This window comes from Lynx canadensis, chromosome D1 (assembly GCF_007474595.2).
Source record: "Lynx canadensis isolate LIC74 chromosome D1, mLynCan4.pri.v2, whole genome shotgun sequence".
Taxonomy (NCBI): domain Eukaryota; kingdom Metazoa; phylum Chordata; class Mammalia; order Carnivora; family Felidae; genus Lynx; species Lynx canadensis.
Window position 1 is genome coordinate 76,633,858 of NC_044312.2, and position 17,215 is coordinate 76,651,072.

At 39.9% G+C, this 17,215-nt stretch overlaps 1 protein-coding gene across 1 annotated transcript in view; it reads left to right on the forward strand.

Annotated features, from left to right (window-relative positions):
• The window catches only part of NELL1 (neural EGFL like 1), a 900,960-nt gene that overhangs the window by 232,888 nt on the left and 650,857 nt on the right, over positions 1–17,215 (forward strand). The window contains exon 12 of the mRNA XM_030333128.2: positions 886–1,014. Within this exon, the coding sequence (XP_030188988.1) occupies positions 886–1,014 (129 nt within the window). The remainder of the gene's footprint in view (positions 1–885; positions 1,015–17,215) is intronic.

The following is a 17,215-nucleotide window of genomic DNA, read 5'->3' on the forward strand; positions in this document are numbered from 1 at the left end:
TTAAGATTGAGCACAGTCACTTTCAAATTATGTTCACTAAAGGAATTTGTAAAGGGCACTTGAGAGAGAAAAATAATTATCCTGGAAGCCATGTCTGCGATTCAAAAAGGAATGTTGGGAAAATAAATATGGAACACACGGTTTAAAAAGGATGCCCTGGGAAACCTGCTCGGGGATGTTTCTTGCCGCGTTGTTTGTGATTCAAAACCTGCAAATATCCCCAGTGCTCATCTGTAGTATAATGGATAGATGGTGGAATATTGATGCCACAGAGTATTATACAGCATTGACGAATAAACTGTAGCTACAGACAGTAGCAGGGATGAATAGAAAATACACCATAGAGAATATGTAAAATACAATTTCTTCCATGTGGAGTTCAAAATGGGCATAAACTGAATGATCTATTTAGAAATAAGCACCTATATATGGCAAATGATAAAAACATGCAAGGGAGTGATAAACACAAAATTCAGGATAGTCCTCTTTGATGGCTGGGAGGGGACTTGGGGAGATGTAATCAAGGGGTACTGATAATCTGGTCGTGTTCATTTTATATATTCATGTAGATTCATTTTACATATTTCCTGTGAGTCATAAGTTTTACAATAAGGCGATTATAAAAAGATTGGTTATGTAAGAAAGTGGTGGGAAGGGGATTCAGGGTCAGCCTGGATCAAACATACTTTGAAAAGCATTAAAGAGAAACATCTCAAGCATGTGGTAGTCCAGTTTCCCATTCCTACGCTCCCACTCCCTTCCTAGCCTACCCTTGCATATTGCCAGTGTATGTTTTCATGCATGGTGACAAAATAGTAAAGATAATTCGTGGTTTATTACTTGAAAGTCTTTTGTTCTAATGTAAAATTTTATTTGCTTCTTTAGGTCATAACTTTTGTGCAGAAGGACCTACATGTGGTGAAAACTCAGAGTGTAAAAACTGGAATACAAAAGCTACTTGTGAGTGCAAGAATGGCTACATTTCTGTCCAGGGAGACTCTGCCTACTGCGAAGGTAAGTAAGCTATCATAAAGTCATTTGTGAGAAATGTACTCCTGGTAGACATGGTTGAAATTGAAAGCTGTCACTTGGCTCTGGTCTTCTGGGATCCTACCAGAAATTATATCGACTACTTGGGTGCTCTGTTCTCCTGGTTTATCCAGGCTTCTCAGTAGCATGTGGAAAGCCAGACCTTTGGAGGTAGTTCTGAAACACAGCAAAGCAACAAAAGTGGCAGGGCCATGTCAAATCCCATGTTCTGCTTTCACTATATGTAATAATCACTGGCAAAACCATAAACACATGATGTTCTTTTGCCTTATTTGAGTGAATTAGTATTTCCAAGTTCAACTGAAGGTTATAGGGTGGGTCCTCTTTTTGAATGCTTTGATACTAGCTTATACCTGACTGCCTTTTTCTTCACCTGCCAAGGTCAGAAGTTTTTTTTTTTCAGTTGGGTTTCTAAACGACTGATTCATGGGTTGCTAATTCATAAACTATACTAAAAGTCACAGTGACAGATGGACTCATAACTTTGGCACTTGGATGGATGCCATTACAGGGGTTAGTGGCTTCAGGCATCAGTGATCCCCATTTCCACTCTAGAGAGCAGAACAACTCTATGTGAATGCCTCTTTCCAGGCTTAGCATTCCACCTTGATGGTGGTGAGCAATGCATATCCTGTGTAATCCCCTAGGATCCCAGCCCATCCATTTCTCAGGTTCTAGCTGGCTCGGTCTCATCAGTTTGAGAAGTTCTAATGGGCAAAGTGGGGGCGAAGCTGTTTCTGTGTCTTGGTTGGACCCAATCGTTCCTGTCCGATTCACTAACAACGTATTGAACCTTGTGCTCTGTTAATTGGGAAGGTAGAGGTCTGGAATGGAATGAATGCTGTAAATCCTTGGTCATGCTCTTCTAATTGGTTTGGTTCTCCACTGGCTCACGTATTCTCAAGGTAAAGATGATTCATGATGAAAATGGTTTTTTCCATTCCATTTGTATCATTGATCCCTGCTTAATTTCTTGGCTTTGATTAAACCTATTGAGTTGTTAAGAAAATGTGTGTAATGCTCGCTGGTGCTCAGTACCTGGTGGGTGGCCTTTGGTTTTGATCTCTTCTAAAAGACTTTGTCCATTACTGCTTTGGTTCTCATTAACGGTACCATGTAACCAACAGATCTTTTCCATTTCTCCTTTATATCTTTGTCTCCACCTTTGCTTACTTTTATTGATTTGAACTTGATTAGAGAAACATGCCATTTGGGAGGATGAAGTTTCCCCTTTGCTTTATGAATCCTTTTTCATCTATCCTTCAATATCCTGGTACTCATTTGTCAGTTGTGAGGAAGAGGACTGATAACGTCAGTACTTCATATTAATATTTATTTTTTTTTAATCTTAGGCTGTTTTTTACTTTTTGGTCAGAAAATTAATTTCAGAACTTTAAAATTTGAACTTTCTCCCCCTCAGTTTCCATGGAAAATCCTACAAAGCAGGTAATGTTCTAAAAATTTTACTGTCCCCTTCTGTTATCTGTGGGGATAGACTATGAATAATTATAATAATGACAGAGGAAACTCAAAATCATTTGAATCTTGATCCTCCCACTGGCAGAACCAGTACACCTACCACTCCTGGCTCCCCTTAGCTATTGAGAGCTAGCAGAATATGGGAGAAATTTACTGCTGTGCAAGCTGTTTGGGACTCTGATTCATTCCTCATCAATGCCATTTTTAATTGCATAGAATAAACTCCATGAGTAGCCATTTGTGATAGTAAATCTGCCCTTTGTGTGAGAGGCCTTATTTGTCAGTAAGTGATTTTAGGTCTCATCACTGTTTTCTTGGACATACTTCTTTTTAGCCTAGTGTATGTACCTGGCTTTGGGCCACAGTGCACTGCGATGCTACCTTTGGTAATGGTGATGTGCTAAAGCTTCAGTCCTTTCTCTCTTGCTGTGGAGACTTTCTACAAGTCCCAGCAGGCTTGTACATGGAGAGGATGAGAGCCCCAAGAAGAAATGACCAAACATTAGAGTCCATGTATGGGATAAGAATAGAACTCATCTGGATGGGAGGCCCTGAGAACAAAGTAGAGTGAATATCAACATTTAGAGCAGAAGCCCATTTCTCATTCCATCCTGCCGTCTTCAGCACATTGGACTAGGGGCTTATTTTCCTCCGGTGGCTGATGACTGCCATGGCCCTAGGCATAGTGTCCTAATACCAGTATCACAAGCAAGCAAAGAAGGAAGGGGAATGAATGGGTTACAAACCTTCTCTGTGTGAAGTTCTGTTTTTTGTGTTTAAGGAAAGTCCTTCCTGGAAGATTCCCTGTAACCCCCTGTCTCTGCCCACATGCAGATTTCCACTCTCCTATTTTTCAGACCTGGGTTACATCTTCTTCAGCCCTAGACCAACTTTTGGGCAAGGAGAATGAGAGGGCTGTTACTGGTTTGGGTTGTATTCAATTCTTGGGAGCTGGGGTAGGGGTTTTCCTTCCCTGAAACCAAATGATCTTTGCCCTTTACCTGAACCACTTAGGACTGTGGCAGTGAGAGGAGGAGAGTGGTTTTCGGTGGGCAAAAAGCAATGCCTATCCCATTGTTTTATGGTTAAATGCAGTTTATGGTCATTTTCCCAGCTCTGTCCTCAGATGGTCTGCGATGGTCTGATGGACAAGATTAGAGGTCACCAAGTGCCCACCTGGGTACCAGGGACTCTCAGGCTGAGTTCGTTGTCTTGCCATAGTCTAGAGAGAGGTAGATACTTTTGAACTGCCTCAGGCAAGTTATTTTTTTTACTCTGAGTAAATGGAGTGAAAATGACCCGTGGTACAAACCACAACGAACAAGACTGCCTTGCAAATTAAAACAAAATATTACACACATTGTCCAGGCTATCTTGAAAAGCCCATTCAAGGCTCTCAGTGGAAAAAGAAGCACAAAAGGCTTTCAATTTTCTTAACTTCCTTGGGTAGTAGCAGAGATACAGTATTAAAGACTCCTGCTCTATAGAGGTTGCCGGAGAAACTGCCATAAAGATATCGGAATTCTTAGCCAATCAATGGAGGATAATAAGACCTTTTGTCAGCTCTGATACAATTCACAGGAGATCGTTTCATTTTGCCTCGTCCAACTCAGCACCAACATTCCCCATTTTGAAGATAGTTTTAGTTGGATTTTGGTATTTTATGTATCTGGTCTGCTGAGGTGTTTGATCTCTGCGATGACATTTTCACTGAGTTGGTCTTAAATAGTTTCTGATACATTGGCTTAAATTAGAGGCAGTTTCTGAGGAAAGTATAGCAATTGGAGGTCTACTCATAATCTTCTTGAATTTGGAGTCTGTATAAATAGTCTCATTAACGTTTTCTTGCTGGAGTAAAAGTTATTTAGAAAAAGAAAAGGACAATGTGATGTCATATACATCATGCCGTCTGCCAGGCATGGGAAGTACTACAATTAGCATTAAGTCACAGTAACTTCTACTTACAGACTACTCTGAATTTTTCAGACTTCTTTTATGTATATTGTACTCTTTGAGACTTAAATCTGTGAAGAAAGCGGCAGCATTGACCATATTTAACTATGTTGTACAAGTGCCAGACACGCATACTCAGAGAAATGAAGTAAAGATAATACTCAACTTGCTTCTACTCCCTACCTTCCCTCCCCCCATCCCATTTCAATGTTGTATTTTTGTTTAAAATATTAGCTGCCTCCTTGAGCCAATGAAATATCAGTGGGTGTGACCTGTATTTCAGGGTAGAAGCTTTAAGAGCTATTGTAGGGTTCCACCTCATTCTCTTCCCTCTGTAACACAAAATTGGCAGTATGCCAGGGCAGGGCTGCAGTGCCAGAATGAAGAGGACAAGGAGCAGGGGGACAACTGACAGGTGATGGACATGTGGCATGAAGGAGAAATAATTGTGTAAATCACTGAAATGTTGGAAGGTGTAATTATCTGAGGGTGCAATTGCTTTTGCATAACTTAGCCAAAGTCTATCTTACCCTGCCTGAATTATTTGATAGAAGTTTTGTGGTTTCAGAAAGATACCTCTAGCTCAGTGCCCATGACTGAAAGCAATTTTTTTTTTTTAATGGAACAAGCATTGAAGATTACTGGAAAAAGTGCCAATGGAGTGGATCATTAATAGTCTGTTCTGGCTATGCTGCCACACAATAGACTTTTTGCAGACCACAAGTTGTAAATTAGTGTTTTGTTATGGCCGATTCCAATATGGGAAATTGGATTTCCCAATTACCATAATGAAACAGTGCATGTCAGAAACTTAGCAAATTGTCTGGTATCCACTAAACATTTAATGGATCACAACAGATACCATTATCATCGTCATTAACTTACATCATTAACACTTATGAAGATCTTAGGATTTGAAGAGTGTGTACTCAGTGAGGCCAATACTTTGTGAAAGTGGGCTTCCGTTGTTACATCTTGTGGGAGAGTGTTCTTAGATGGAAGGATTAGATTTTATCAGTTCTGTCCACAGTGTATTGTTGGCGGAGGGGTATGAAACATATTTATAATGATAAAATCTTTTTTTTTTTAAACATGAGTGGGATTGTATTCAAGAAAATGTTGTGGAACAAAATAACCTATATGGGTATGAATTTAACAATTTCATGTAACAAAAGCACTGAAATGTCTGAAACACAGCAACTGGTAAGCAAGGTGATTGAAAACTTCTTTCGCGTAACTAGGGGTGATAAAGTGTTAAGAGGCTGGTAAAGTGGCAGAAAGGTCAGTGGTCAAATGAGATGATTTCAGAATAGCTAAGGTGGTACATATTTATTGGATGCAGAGGCTAGTATGTATGCAATTCCATAGAAACAAGATGCTGTAAACTCTTGATGAAGAGACTGCATGGGAGAACATCTAGTTGCTTAATTATACTTCTAATTATGCAAGGATTAATCAGGTAACTCTTGTTGTTTTGATTGTTATAAAATGCATGAGCTTCATGATACATGTAGCCCAATTTATACTTGAATCTGGGCTTCAGTCTCCTGAAGTCCTGCTTTGGACAGCATAAGGATCATAAGGCTCTGTTGAGTATTCATGTTAATAGAATCTTAACTCTAAGCTCCAGCTCCTGTTTATTTCCAGGGATTCAGAATGCTTGAAATAAGAATACCCTGAAGTATCCTTTTTACCCCCATTTAGCCTACATGACTAATAGATCTTCCGGTACCTAGTTATCTGTCAACCCCATGCCCCATGCCCTATCTTTCCAAGACTGTGATCTCTATCTGGCCTTTGCTTTGCTCATAATAACCCATGTGTCACCTTCTTCCCAGCACCAGATAGAGATGAGCCTTATTCCTGGTGTTGATTTTGTCTCTGATGCTTTGTCAAGGGTATTGATGAAAGGCATCAGCTTCTTCTCTCCCACCCTCTTGAGCTCTTGCTGCTTTTTACCAACCATCTTTCCCCCCTAACTCTCTTCTTGGAATTATTAAAGAAAAGAAAAAGCCCAAATCCAAATCTTGGTTACTGCATTTGGGTTAAACCACTGGGTTAATTGTTAAGCTCTGGGGCTCAGGAAGGAGCCCCAGATAATCCAAGTGGAACAGTTGTCAGGACTAATGTTAAAGTGGCACTATTTTGTTTCTTCAAACTTTGTTTCAAAAGATCATTTGTAGGATATTGTTTGGAATTTTTAGTTATTTCTTTATGGTAAAAGTGTTGTAAGTATTGATGAGGTTTCCAGGCTAGCTCATTGTAGCCTAGCTAACTCATTATGCCCCTGAAGTGTTATACTACAAAGCTCGGCTGAGTTCAGGATGCTGAGAACAGAGGACTGTGTTCTCCTAATCTCCATTAATGGCACTTCCATCCACAGACTTGATCCATTCACAAAGTGTAGAAGTTCTTAGTCCCATTCTTCCCCTCACATCCAATATCTGCTATGTCAGGAAGTCTTACTGGTATTCCCTCCAAAATGAGTCCCAAGTTCACCCATGTCTTGCTATGACTCCAGTCCAAGCCTCCTTTATCTCTTGGCTAGTGATTGTGACGGTGTCTTGTCTGTTGGAATCCATTCTCCAAACATTGATCAGATTGGGCTTTTTAAAATGTAAGTCAAGGGCGCTGGGGTGGCTCTGTCCCTTAGCGTCTACCTTGGGCTCAGGTCATGATCTTGCAGTTCATGGGTTTGAGCCCTGCATCAGGCTCTGTGCTGTCAGCTCAGTGCCTGGAGCCTGCTTCAGATTCTGTGTCTCCTTCGCTCTCTGCCCATACCCCACTCATGCTGTCTCTGCTCTCTCTCAAAAATAAACAAACATTAAAAAAGGAAATAACATGTAAATCACATTCTTCTCATTGTCGACAATGGTCTAATGGTTCTCTCGCCTCTTAGAATAATATCCCAGTTAGGTCCTGTGTCAGGCTGTATGTGAACCAGAACTTACCTACTTCTGTCTTCATCTCCTACCACTCTTTCTGACGCCCACTCTTCTCTCATCACACCATAATTCTTTGTGTTCCTTGAACAGACTTGTGTGATAAAATCATTCTTTCCTCAGCCTGGGATACTCTTCACCCACATCTTCCCTAATTTGCTTTCTAGTGATCATTTAAGTTGTAGCTCAAATGTCACCACATTAGAAAGGCCTCTCCTAACCATTCTCACCAAGTTAGCTCTGTTACTATTCTTAGCTACTCTCTGTAGCATTTTATTTCCTTCATTGCACTTGTTGTCTAAAATTGTGGTGTTTTCCTGCTTAAAGGTGGGTGATGTTTTCTCCTTCGAATATAACCTGCGTGATGGTGGCAGTTTTATCTTATTCATTGTGTCTCTAGCACCTGGAAAAGTGCATAGTACATTGAAGACACAGAACAATGTTTTAAATTTATGAAGGGATGGAAATCTCAAGCTGATGCTTGCCTTTCTGTATCTGTGACACTGCTTTCTTTCTTGTATGAGAGTTGTTGTCTTAGTATGGTAAGGGCTTCTTTTTAGAGTGCAGAGTCTGCTCATTTTGCTAACATTCAGTTGCATATAATGCTGAAATGCCGCCTGCTCATTTGAGTCCGTGTAAAGAAGCCTGACAGGAGAGTCAGTTTTCACAATAATTTTGGTCACTTTTTTTTGGCAAAAAAAATCACCAAACAGTCCAATTAAAAAATGGGCAGAGGGGGCGCCTGGGTGGCTCAGTTGGTTGAGCGGCCAACTTCGGCTCAGGTCACGATCACGTGGTATGTGGGTTCGAGCCCCGCGTCGGGCTCTGTGCTGACTGCTCAGAGCCTGGAGCCTGTTTCGGATTCTGTGTCTCTCTCTCTCTCTCTGACCCTCCCCCGTTCATGCTCTGTCTCTCTCTGTCTCAAAAATAAATAAAGGTTAAAAAAAAATGGGCAGAGGATCTGAATAGATGTTTTTTCAAGGAAGGCATATGCATGGCAAGAGGCATATGAAGAGATGCTAACATCACTAAGCAACATGTAAATGCAAATCAAAACCACAATGAGCTCTCACCTCACACTTGATAGAATGGCTGTTATCAAAAAGACAAGCAGTAACAAGTGTTGGTGAGGATGTGATGAAAAGGGAACTTTTGTGCCCTATTGGTGGTAATGCAAATTGGTGTAGCTACTTTGGAAAACAATATGGAGGTTCCTCAAAAAATTAAAAAGAGAACTACAGTATGATCCAGCAATTCCATTTCTGGGTATTTGAAGAAAATGAAAATACTAATTTAAAAAATTTATGCACCCCATTGTTCATTGCAGCATTGTCTCCTATAGCCAAGGTATGAAAATAAAAGTATCCACTGATGGGATGGATGGGTAAGGAAAATGTACATACATACAATGGAATTCAACCATAAAAATGTCTTGCTCTTTGTGACAATGTGGATGGACCTTGAGGACATTATACTGAGTGAAATAAGTCATACAGAGACACACAGTGTATCATCTCACTTATAGATGCAATCTAGAAAAAACAAAATAAACTGAGCTCATAAACACAGATTGGTGGTTGCTGGGCATGGGGAATGGGTGGAGGATCCAAGGGGTGAAGTGGGGTCAAAAGGTACAAATTTCCAGTGGTGAAATAAGTCATGGAATATAATGCCCAACGTGGTGCCTATGTTACTAATACTGTATCCCATATTTGAAAGTTGCCAAGAGAGAAGATCTTAAAAGTTCTCATCACACAGAAAAAAATTGTAAGTATGATGATGGATGTTAGCTATATATCTTGTGATCAGTATGCAGTATACACAAATATCAAATCATTTTGTACAACTGAAACTAATACTGTGTTATATGTCAATTATACCTCAGTACAAATACATTTTAAAAATTACAGAAAAATTTCTTGTGGCTTAACCCAATAGAAACTTTCATTTTCTTTCAGATGGATGTTCCTGGTTAGCAGGTAGATTTCCTCATACTTGGGATTCTGGGACCCAGGCTGTTGTCCTCTTTTGCTCTAGCATGTATAATATGTGGCTTCCAAAGTTGCCATGGAAGGGGAAAGGGATTAGCAGGTGATGAGTGTGAGGTTTTTATAGAGTCTGCTGGCCACATTCCACTGGCCAGAGCTTAGGCACTGGCTATACCTAACTGGAAGAGAGGCTTGTAAATGTTGTCTAGCTCTGTGCCCAGGAGGATAAAGAATTTGTTTTGGTGAATGGTTTTACAGTCTTGCCACAGTTTCTCGATGAAAACATCTCCCCCCATTATTTTTATGTTTTTTACTTTTTATTGCCTGTGTCCCACCAAATGGACTTCTGGCTTCAATTGATTGTATTAAAACTTGCTTACTTGGAAACTGGATAGGATTTAACTAAACTGTTACTTGTACTTTGTTGTTTGCATTATCACCAGGCCTCCCTGTGGCTTTCATTGTATCACATCATCTGGATTTGTTCTGTCCCCAGTATACCCTATATGCCAAAGTGACCCATCCTTCCATAGAAAATTCACAGCCTCTCACATGCTAGAGTTCTGAGTTTTATGCTAGAAGGAAAGCAATTCATGGAACAGGCTTACACACATTTATAAAAGATTGATGTCCACATAATGTTCCCAGAGGTAAATGTATTCTTTAAAGAGGTTGCTTATTAATTAAGAAAATCCCCAAACAGTTAAATTTCAAACAGCATAGCAAAAGGAAATGAAAAATCAAACCAATGTGTATGTGGAAGAGAGCACTTGTAGGCATGGGCACTAAACAGATTGTCCCTGCCTGGGTGTTTGCCTTGGTAGTCTGCTATCCTTAAATATTCCTCCTTTCTAGCATTTTCCCTCCCTCCTCTTTTTCTTGACAACTCTCAGGACAGTGATGTAGTGAAAGAACATTGAACTCTAAGGATAAGGAGATCTTGATTGATCCTGGCTCTACCACTTAATCACTTGGGTGACCTTGGAAAGTCACTCAGTTCTTCTGTGTCTTGATTTTTCTCAAAGTGCAAACAGGACTTTAAACAAGACTTATATAGTACCATTTGGCTGTGAATGTTAAATAAGAGACTGAATATGAGAGCATTTTGTAAAGGCTAAGGCAGTATAGCTATGTACTGTAACATTATTTATGGTAATTATATAATTACACATTATATAATCGTTACTATAAATATTTTCAGCATTGACAGTAATTGGGCTAGTACTTGGTATTCAGCTATCTAGGGTTGAGATACATACACACACACTCAATATCTATCAAACTGTGATGGTTAATTTTTTGTATCCTTATGACTGGGCTAAGGGATGCCCAGATAGCTGGTAAAACATTTTTCCTGCATACTGGAAGAGATGAACATTTGGTTGAGTAGACTGAGTAGAGAGATCCGCCCTCACCATTGTGGGTCAGAATCATTCAATCCATTCAGGGTCTGAATGGAACAATAAAGCAAAGGAAGGCTAAATTCCTTCTTGCTCTTCTTGAGGTATGACATCTATCTTTTTCTCCAAGGGGACATTGGAGCTCCTGGTTCTCAGGCTTTCAGACTCTCGGCTCACATAGGCAGCTTCCTGGTCCTTAGGCCTTTGGATTTGGACTGAGTTATATTATCCACTTTACTAGTTTTCCAGCTCATAGGTAGCAGATTTTGGATCTCCATAATGATATGAGACAACACCTATAATAAATGTCCTGATTGTATATTTGTCAGTCAGTCTGTATTGATTATCTGTCTATCTCCTGTTGGTTTTGTTTCTTTGGAGAATCCTGACTAATACATCTCCAACATGTATATTGAGCTATTGTTTTATGTTTAACCCTCTGCTAGTCATTATGGACTTCATGGAAGTGAGGATACATGCAGTGTTCTGGGTGAATGGCACCTGCTAGAATTATGCAGTATGAAGTCTTAAATGTTGTACAGAGTGGCCCTATCAAGGGCATAGGGAAGAGGCAGACCTAGAGTCTTGTCTCATGCTTTCAGCAAATATTAAGCACCTACTGTCACTGGGTTATATATTGGGCCCTGGGAACTCAAGGATGATTAAATCATAGTTCATTTCCTCAAGGAAGTTATCGTTTAAAGGCAAAGGGAGCCTTGTTATCAGATAATGAAAATACAGTAGGATTTGTTTTATCTTAGGAATTGAATTGGGTGTTAGGAGCACAGTAGTAGGAGTAATGCATTCTGCCAACTAGAATCTGCACAGGGTGCCCAGCGGAGGGGGTATTTGAGCTGAGTCCAGTTTTTTAGGAGGAAATATGAGGGAAGGCCATCCTCAGCAGAGAGATTAGCATATATAAAAGTACAACGTGCAAAGTTTAGCATGGTTAGAACATAAAGAGCTTGGTAGGAGATGAGAAAAAGATCTGGCTGATGGCAAAAGGTAAAGAGTAGTGTAGGCATGCTAAGGAGTTTCAGTTTTATCCTGTAGGCTGGTGTGCATCCATATAGGATGCAGGCATCACAACAGGTAGAAAACTGGATCTATTGAGATATGGAAAAAACATTGGAGCTTTAATTAAAAAAAAAATTTATGTTTATTTTTAAGAGAGAGAGTGTGTGCATGTGAGCTGAGGAGGGGGAGAGAGAATCCCAAAAAGGCTCTATGCCCAGCACAGAGCCTGATGTGGGTCTTGATCTCACAACTGAGATCATGACCTGAGCTGAAATCAAGAGTCAAATGCTTAACTGACTAAGCCACCCAGATGCCCCTGGGACTTTAATTTCATCTTAGTCTTTTAATTTTCACTTTGGTGTAAGATATATAATGTACATATTAGTATAATACATGTGTAAAATAGACAAATATTTTCATATAGGAGGTACGTATTCCCAAACTGTTATCTATGTGGAGGCATGATCAAAACCAGAAATCACTAGTATAAGCTACAGAATATCCAGTGGAGGGTCTCTGGTTGGATGACATTATTGGATTGGTATGTTAGGAAAGTTCTATTCATAGCCATATAGAGAGGCCACATTGTGGAGATGCTGGAGTCATGGAGCCAGATTAGGCAACACTGCTTGAATAATTGGTATCTTCATGAGTTCTCAGCCTTGGCCACAGTGGCTACTGAGGAGAATACTCATCATTGAAATAATCAAGATATGGTTGTTTGGCCTTGCTTGGTGCCTTTCCCCAAATCTTCCCAATGTGTTATGTTTGATTCTTGACCGTGACTTCCTTCTGAGAGCTCTGGTGCCTGGAATTTTCCCAGATGAATCTTTCTTGCTTTGTTCTTTGGAGAATTTGTCAGAGGGGCTGGGTGGTACCCAGAGGCCAAGCCTATGAGGATGGCCTTATGTTATTTTCCAATGATGTATTTTCACTTTAAGAAATCACCCTGAACCATCTTTTGGCTCACTGTTAGAAGATTTTAGGATTTTAAGTGTCTCCTTGAAAGACATGCATATATTTTATGTATAGTACTTAGCATTTTTATGTAGCAAAAAAAAGGAAGAGAAAAAAGTGAATTCCCTGCTCATTTTTTAGGGATAAAAATGGTTATTTAAAAAAAATTTGGTAAGTTAAAAAAAAAAAAAACCAAAAAACCTTGAGTTATCTCTAAGATGCCTAATATCTAGATAGGATTGAGAAGAATTCAACTCAGGAAGCTTTTATTGTGTCCTTGCTTTGGTGGCTGGCATAGTGCCTGCTGTGGCTTCTGCTTCTTGATGAAGCTTGTCTGGGCAAACAATTGTATGCTCCAAATAATTAGGGGAAAATAGTGGAGATACAGTGGAAAGATTCAGCTTAGTTTTGGTGCACTTGGGTTAGAAATTCTGGCTCTCCCATTTTGTGAATATCAATCTCTCTGCTTTTCCCCTTTGTAAAATCAAGGTGCTAATACTTAATAGGGTCTTTTAAGAATTGATACAAGAGGGGCGCCTGGGTGGCGCAGTCGGCTAAGCGTCCGACTTCAGCCAGGTCACGATCTCGTGGTCCGTGAGTTCGAGCCCCGCGTCAGGCTCTGGGCTGATGGCTCAGAGCCTGGAGCCTGTTTCCGATTCTGTGTCTCCCTCTCTCTCTGCCCCTCCCCCGTTCATGCTCTGTCTCTCTCTGTCCCAAAAATAAATAAACGTTAAAAAAAAAAAAAAAAGAATTGATACAAGAACTCAAGTGAGTAAAAAGTCTAAGGATTTAGTGTAAAACAGGTTTTAATAAATGTTCCATCACACATAGTTAAGTCCTAAATGGTTCAGGATGTGTGTCAGTGAGTAGGGAGGAAGGAGAAGGCTAATTCCTAGAATTAGGGCAAAAGAGGCCCTCAAAGGGATCTTGAAAGACCCGGACAACAATGACTACAAAGGATCATGACTATGTGATTGGGAAGCATGGGATGCTATGGGAGACTCGAGTTGAGAACATAGGGTGTGATGGAGTTCGCGGACCTCGGGGGAGGGTGAGAAGGAGATCATTGCCAGAGTTGAGAACAGCATCTATGTAGACCTGGAGGTGCCAGAAAGCAATGGAATGTTTAGTTTTTCTGTAACCCAGGGTGGGAGATGGAGAGTGTAAGTGCAGAGTTAGGAGGCCTTACAGACGTGATGAAGTTTGGATGCTACTCTAGCAGCAATGGGAAGTTGAAGAGTTTGGAAGAGATGTGATAAGATGGAATAGATATTTCTGGAAAATCATTCCGGCTGCAGTGGAGGCTGGCATGTAAAGCAGGAGTTCCAGTCGTCAGTCTGTTGCTCTAACTTATGCAAGAGATCATGGTGAAAATGGAGGTGGGAAGAGGCAGGAGGTGAAATCAACAGGATTGGTTGGTTGATTGGATGTGAGGGGCAGATTGGATATTACATAAAAAGGGAATTTAGAATCAATTCTCTGGTTATTGTGTTTATACCACATCAAACTCTAATGGCTGGGTTTGTGGTTTCCTCCTTTGGGCTCTGATGCCACTCTGTTCAAACCTTTATTAAAGTGCTCATCACACAGGATTTTAGTCACTTTTTCAACATATTTTTCTAGGTTAAGAGCTACTCAAAGGTCAGGCCTGTGTCTGATTCATCTTTGTATGCTCAAGATGCAGCCCGGGGCCTGGAACATAGGAAGTAGATGCACAGAGAATACTTTCTGAATCAACCAGTGGATAAACGAAGGCACGATTCCATGAACAGACTTCAGTGCTCTATGCCTTCTTTCCACTAAGACATTTAGAATTGCACAGAGAGATCTTGTTTCTTCTCCAAGTGGGGAAAAGCCACCTCAAAATGCCTTTCAAATGGGGCTTGCACATCTTTTTATAAGAACCTTCCCTTCCTTCTTTTACCATTGAAAGGATTTGCCAAAAGCCCAGTCTTAGCGAATAACTTCTAAGGAGCTGCTATAGAGATTTGTGGACTTCTTCCTATTCATTTCTGGATGTTTATTTTCTTGCTGCGGAATTTTGTCTTTTGATACTGACACCTGGCTCCTTAGAACTCTACTAATGGGAACTTTTCTGAGCCTTGTTAAAGAAATTGGATGTATCAGATAGATTATAGTTTACCTGTCAATGCTCGTAGCATTGTGCAAACTTCTGTTTTGTGTTTAACAGAGTAATAAGTGTATTTGTTTAAGATTGGGAGGAAAGAATGGAAATGAGCGTTCTTCTTCCTACCACCAGCAAGTACGCTTAATGAGGGCTGGGATTGCTATTCCTTTTGTTCACTGTTCTAGCTCTAGCACCTTGTAAAGGGCCAGGCAGTGTGCTGAGCAGGTATTTACACTTATTTAATCCTGTCTCTACTTGGTCAATAAAGAAATCTAATATGACACAGCTAGTAAATGACAGAGCCTGGGTTTAATCTCCAGTCCTCCTGACACAAAAAGGAATTCAAAGTCCTGTGCAGTGATGCAGAGAAAAAATAATTACAGTTGATTCCTGTTGTACATTTTTATTTGGCCTGGATACATCTGACTAGGTGTCCCATTTCTTCCATTTCTAGTCTATGGCAAATTTCTTACACACAAATACTATGTTCTATTAATATATATTTGTCTTTCTGATGCACCAGCTCATCAGGATTTACAGCAGGCAGGGTAAACCGAGCATCCTTTCTCAATTGCAGAGAAGCTGTGATAAAGAGCAATTCTCAGGATCCCTGGGAAATTTTAGTTAGCTCTTCCTTCTTGGGCTATTCTTCTGGGAATCCAAAGGACATTGGGCACTTTCACGTTGAGGCTTTAATATCTCTTATTGCTCTGAGTATAGATAGTTAAAGGGAATCTGTTTAATGTGAATTTTGAAATTCTTAAATTTTAAAATTTTTTTTTTTCAACGTTTATTATTTATTTTTGGGACAGAGAGAGACAGAGCATGAACGGGGGAGGAGCAGAGAGAGAGGGAGACACAGAATCGGAAACAGGCTCCAGGCTCTGAGCCATCAGCCCAGAGCCTAACGCGGGGCTCGAACTCACAGACCGCGAGATCGTGACCTGGCTGAAGTCGGACGCTTAACCGACTGCGCCACCCAGGCGCCCCTGAAATTCTTAAATTTTAAAGAAGAAAAGTGGCTTTAGGACTTTCTACATACTTGGTGTCTCCATCTATTTCCAAAAAGTGGATTTTTCTCCAAATCCAATTTAATGAATTTGCAATTCATTTGTAGTGAGTAATTATTCACTGTTATTCATTAATGCTATTCTCATAGGTGATAAAAAAAAATTTAGTGTTCTTGGACACATCTAAGTGCCCAGTCAAATAAGAGCTTGGACACATCTAAGTGCGCATTCAAATAAGAGCTTGGCCTTTCGTGAAGACACAACTGAAATATACCACTTAGTGTGTGATTAGTTCTGGTATAGATGCAAAAGTAGACTTTCCTTATTGTGTGTATATATCTCTATTATCTATATAGCCAGATACAGATATAGTGTTCTAGTTGGGTTTTTCATTTTCAAACCTAATTTGTAATACATTTTCATACAGACAGTGTTCACAGAACATAGTAACTGACCCGGTAAACTACCCACTGAGTCAGAAGCAGGCCATTTGGTATCTACATTCTTACCTAGTGTATTTATTAATCCCTGGTGCCTGAGTATTGTATCCCTTTCGGTGAAATATAGGGGGATAACTTAAATGCTTCAGTTTTTAATGTAGCATTCTTAAAGTTCATTACACTTGTCCTAAGTAGGGATGGAAATATGATTTTTTATTCAAACATATGTTTAGAACCTGTTGTCTACCGGATACCTAAATTGCATCTAATGGTTTTGAAAAGCCCTTAGGTAGCAATGTTTAACTTAGCATCTGTTAACTTATCTGTACATGGAATCTTGTTAACATGAGAAACCTAGTGTCTTGTGGAACACCTTGTAGAAAATGGTTTACTACATAATGTGTTACTATGTGTTTACTACATAATTATTGGCTCTAATACTATTTACAGATATGGGGATTCCTAGAAATCTCTGGACAGTTACCTTAAAAATGTAAGGATTTTCTAACATGAGTATAATGAGTTGTAGAACTTACTTTAATGCAAACTCTACAAAATCTGTTGATCTTTCATAATTTGCCTGACCTATGCATTATAAATTTAATTTTTGTGAATAATGATTGAGAATAGTGTCTCATGTTTTCCCTCCTTTGTTAAAGTTTGGGTGTGATGATGCTGAATGTGTGACCATTAACCTTGTGTGTGCATTGTCGTTTATAAACTGCTTAAAAATAATTTCCTTAATCTCCTATGAGCTCCCATAAGATAGGGATTCTCATTCTTAGAATATTTTGTAGACGAGGAGATAGACGTCCAGAGAGGTGAAATGGCACACCCAGGATCCACAGCCA